This window comes from Gracilinanus agilis, chromosome 1 (assembly GCF_016433145.1).
Source record: "Gracilinanus agilis isolate LMUSP501 chromosome 1, AgileGrace, whole genome shotgun sequence".
Lineage (NCBI taxonomy): Eukaryota > Metazoa > Chordata > Mammalia > Didelphimorphia > Didelphidae > Gracilinanus > Gracilinanus agilis.
This window is the reverse complement of record NC_058130.1, coordinates 755,398,721-755,402,689: the sequence shown is the minus strand read 5'-3', so window position 1 is coordinate 755,402,689 and position 3,969 is coordinate 755,398,721. Positions and strand designations below refer to the sequence as shown.

At 43.2% G+C, this 3,969-nt stretch overlaps 1 protein-coding gene across 1 annotated transcript in view; it reads right to left on the bottom strand.

Moving 5' to 3' along the window:
* Positions 1–290: 290 nt before the first annotated feature.
* Positions 291–3,969, bottom strand: part of TCTN1 (tectonic family member 1) — a 34,663-nt gene continuing 30,984 nt past the window's right edge. Inside the window, exons 13-15 of the mRNA XM_044685418.1 lie at positions 3,013–3,138; positions 2,319–2,463; positions 291–361 (exon numbers count right to left, since the gene is read on the bottom strand). Coding sequence (XP_044541353.1) covers positions 2,320–2,463; positions 3,013–3,138 — 270 coding nt within the window. The 3' untranslated portion in view covers positions 291–361; position 2,319. The remainder of the gene's footprint in view (positions 362–2,318; positions 2,464–3,012; positions 3,139–3,969) is intronic.

Sequence of the window (3,969 nt, the reverse complement as noted above, 5' to 3'; positions counted from 1 at the left end):
AGAAATGTGTTGCTTGACGGACTGGCCTTGTGTACACGTCTGTGAAATACCCTGGGGGTCTCCGGGGTAATTTCTGGAAATGATCTGAAGCCTTCATTTTACTCACTCTCAGGTTTGATGACCTCCAGATGTTACGTAGTTCCTCCTCAGAGCTCTCTTTTTTCCTTGATGTGATGAGAGAATTCTCTTTGTCCCAAATGTTTCATAAGCTATGTTTTCTCATCTTCCCAACTCTAACCTTGCTTGAAAATGGATGCTCTCGCTGGATGAGTTTGTATACAATTTAATTTTGCCAAATGTACACTTTCAAAATTGTTTTCCACATATTTCAGAAGTATTAAATTCCTTAGCTGTGGACATTCTAAAAGACAAAAGCAATAAAAAAAATTATCTTAGACTCCAGGCCATTGTAGGAAGGTCATCTTATTCATGAGCTAATCAGAAAGATCAAGTGTGTCCTGCTGCTTACAAGTGAACCCCTGTAATTTGGGCCTTTCCATGGAAATTGCCCAAAAACCCTCTATGGCAACCAGCTGCAAAGTGCACACTGCATCTAATTGTATTTATTTATGCCTCCATCTGACACTTTCTGAAACTAGCACACAATTAGTGTGTGTGAGAAGCTGCCTCCTTTGCTCGAGCCCTCCCTCTAGATGCTCTTGTTACAATAGTGATGAATCCACCTCCATTCCATAGCAGCCCAGGAGTGTTCCTGAGCTTGCCTTGGGATGGCACATAGCAATTAGACCCAAGACTACACTGCAATTAATGGGATATTTGAAGAAGTTGCTTTTCTTTAGCCTTTGTATTCTACTTCTAACATTTTTGTATAATATTTTACTATTTTTGCACTCGTTTGCATGTGGAATGAAAAGGAAAGAGAGCCTGAATTGAATAGCTATTGCTTTTAAAATAATTTTAATATTAAATGAACTAAGTGGTTGCATTTCCTAGGGAAGAAAAGGAATACACATTTAAATGGCAAGCCCTGTGCTAAGCACTTTAAAAATATTAGCTCATCTGAGCCCTGGGAAGTCTTGTTATTCTTATTTTACATTGTTATTTTTCTTTTATGGCTGAGGAAACTGAGATCAAAGACTAAATGACTCAGCTGAGGTCACCCAGCTAGTAAGTGTCTGAGGCCACAGTTTAACTCAGGCCTTCCTCGGCCAGCATGCTGTCCAGTGCACTGCTGGCTTACCTCTGTTTATGACAAACCTACCAAAAGGTTTGTCCTAAATCTGTTTCTTCTACCACACTGCTTTGTTTGAATATGAAGGTAAATGCTGGAGGGATGGGCAGGCCCGTGACCCGCCTCTCATCTCGCTCTGAAGCCAAATGAGGGAGGCAGAAACTCGGGGGTCATGTGGCCCAGCACCTACCTGGGAAGCATGAATCTCCCTCCAGCATCTCGGACAGCTGGCCATTGAAGCTTTGTTTAAATGCCTCCAGTAAGGGGGAAGCCGACTACTTTCCAAGACATCACATTTGTGAGCACTTGATAGTTTGGGAAGGTAACTTGATATTGAGCCTCTGTATCGTCCGCCCATCCATCCTTATTGGACCCTCAGGAGCCAGACCAACCTGAATTCCACCCACCCCCCCACCCCCCCCCCCCGCAGACCAATCCCTCAGACATTTGAAGGCAGTGGTCATATCTGTGCCTCTCTCTCCGACCTCTCCCAGTCTTCTCTGCCCCGGCCTCGGACCACCCCAGCTTGTTGTGGCCTGACCAGCCTCAACTAGACATTCTCGCTCTGACTCGTAAACATTCCTACAAGAGGGTTCCTGGCCAAGGCCGAGCCAAATCTCCCTCCCTGTGTGCTTCACTGTGTTGTTCTGGGACTATTTGGGGAGTTTTAAGCAAACCTGTGATTCATGCTAGTCAGTCGTCACTCTGCCACCTACCGTTGGTCTTGGGATACTGAGGGATGATGTCACTGGCCACAGCCAGAGAGCTGGGATGTGTCTGAGCCCAGGACCTGAGTGCAGGCCTTCCCGCTTCAAAGGCCTCCTCTCTGTCATATACCAAACTGCCTAAAGGAGGTCTCTTGGTGGGGAGGGCAAAGAAGGGGAGGAGGAAAAAAGAGAAAATAAATCTTGCGAGCTTTTTGGACCTCCACACTTGCCAAAATCAGGGAAAGCTCAGGGAGCGGCAAGTAAAAATATTCTGGAAGAGGCCAAAGGCAGAAAGACATCTAGGAATGGTACAGGTCTCAGGGCCATGGGGGGAGTCATTGGCCCAACGTTCACTCAGTTCTCAGGGCTAAAGTACTTGACACGAGCATCAGGATTTTCTTATTTTAGTATCTACTTACATCAAACAAATGGAAAGAAGAAATTGGAGGGCAGGCGGGCATCAATGGTTGGCTGAGCTCTGTAACCTGCTTTTGCAGGTGCGGACACGTCAACAAATCTAACCACAGTAGTTACATGAGTCACAACTTTATTTCTTGAGTAAGACTGTAATAAAAAAGTAAGAGTTACAAGTCACAGATATCCTGTTGGTTAGTTATCAGGGTAACAGAGCTGGGACACTTTCATTTTGTTCCTGACTCATTCATTGGCTCGCAATGTAAATCGGGATAAGAAATATAATTTTTATTACCTTAGTAGAACTATTAAAATAACACCTCTGATAGGTTAATAAACCAAAAAAGCATTCTGAGTACACAAGTTGAAAGGTAAAAATGTCTTTCTCAGAGTTTCAATGACTCAGACATAAGATGTATTTGAATTTCTACCTGAATTTTCAAAAAACAAAAACTAAAACCTCTTTTTAAGAGTCTGGAGTCATATATGTTGTCGTTGTGAAAAAAATACCCATTACTAATGAAGATTGCTCCCCTGCCCGCCAAGAAAGAAGGTTTTTAAATAATAGTAACTGTTCTTGAATGCTCAAGCAGGAATAAACACATAGGAATCATTTTTCTATCTGGGCAAATATCCCCTGTGATGTCCGAGTTCTGGAAATGTGTCCCATAACCCTCTATAAACAAAGATTAGTCATACCTGGGGAATGGAAGATGAAGTCATTTTGGCTGAAACACTGACTATCTTGGCCTGTGGGTTTACTAAGGAACCAAACTTTGTCCAACTCACTTTTATATCCAAGGCCACTGGAATCACACAAAGATCCTGGAAGAGTAAAAGGCCAATCTTCCATTATTCCTTGGAACCATTTCCCCACACCCAACAAAATCCAAACTGCCGTTTCACTTTTTGTTTTTGTTTTTTAACATCAATTGTATCTTCTAGATACTGTTCTGAGCAACAGAGCAAGCAATTTCTAGACGATGGGATATAACAGTCTAGAAGGTGGCATTTCTACTTTAAAGAACTCCAGGTACCCAAAATATCTTAACAGTAAGGATACTCATTTGTAGATGCCTTTTAGATAAATAATCATCAATTGACCTCTTTTGCAACTTAGGGGAACTCATTTAGTTGTTCTACAGTTTAGCTGCTCTAATTTAAAAATGGAGAAAATCCTCTCTGGCTTCTGACTCTGACTTGTTACTAGGGAAAATAATCTCGGAAAGAGCTGACAAAGAAGGCAAGATCAGTAGAATAGGCAGAAAGGCAGACTGCTGCACAGAATGATGACACGTGACACTAGTATCACCCCTGACATTTTCCAACGTGCTTCTGGATCACTTATCTCCATTTACCCAGGGGATGTGTATGAGTATAGTAGGCGCCTCTTTCCCTTGCAAAGGTGGTAACAGTTTTACATGGGAATTCAAGAAGAAACTGCCACCACCATCTTCGGGGTCTCCTATTAGAGATGGGTGAAAAGGGATAGAGAAAAGAGCAGGGAAAGGGGCTATATTTCAGCCCCTGCCTTCAATGCCTCTCCAAGGCCTCAGGAATCCCAGAGCTCTGCCCAGCAGCAGGAGCCTGAAGATCCCTAGGGTCTGGAGCTCTCTTTGGGTTGAACTTGCTGCCTAAGGAGCTTAGCACACCAAT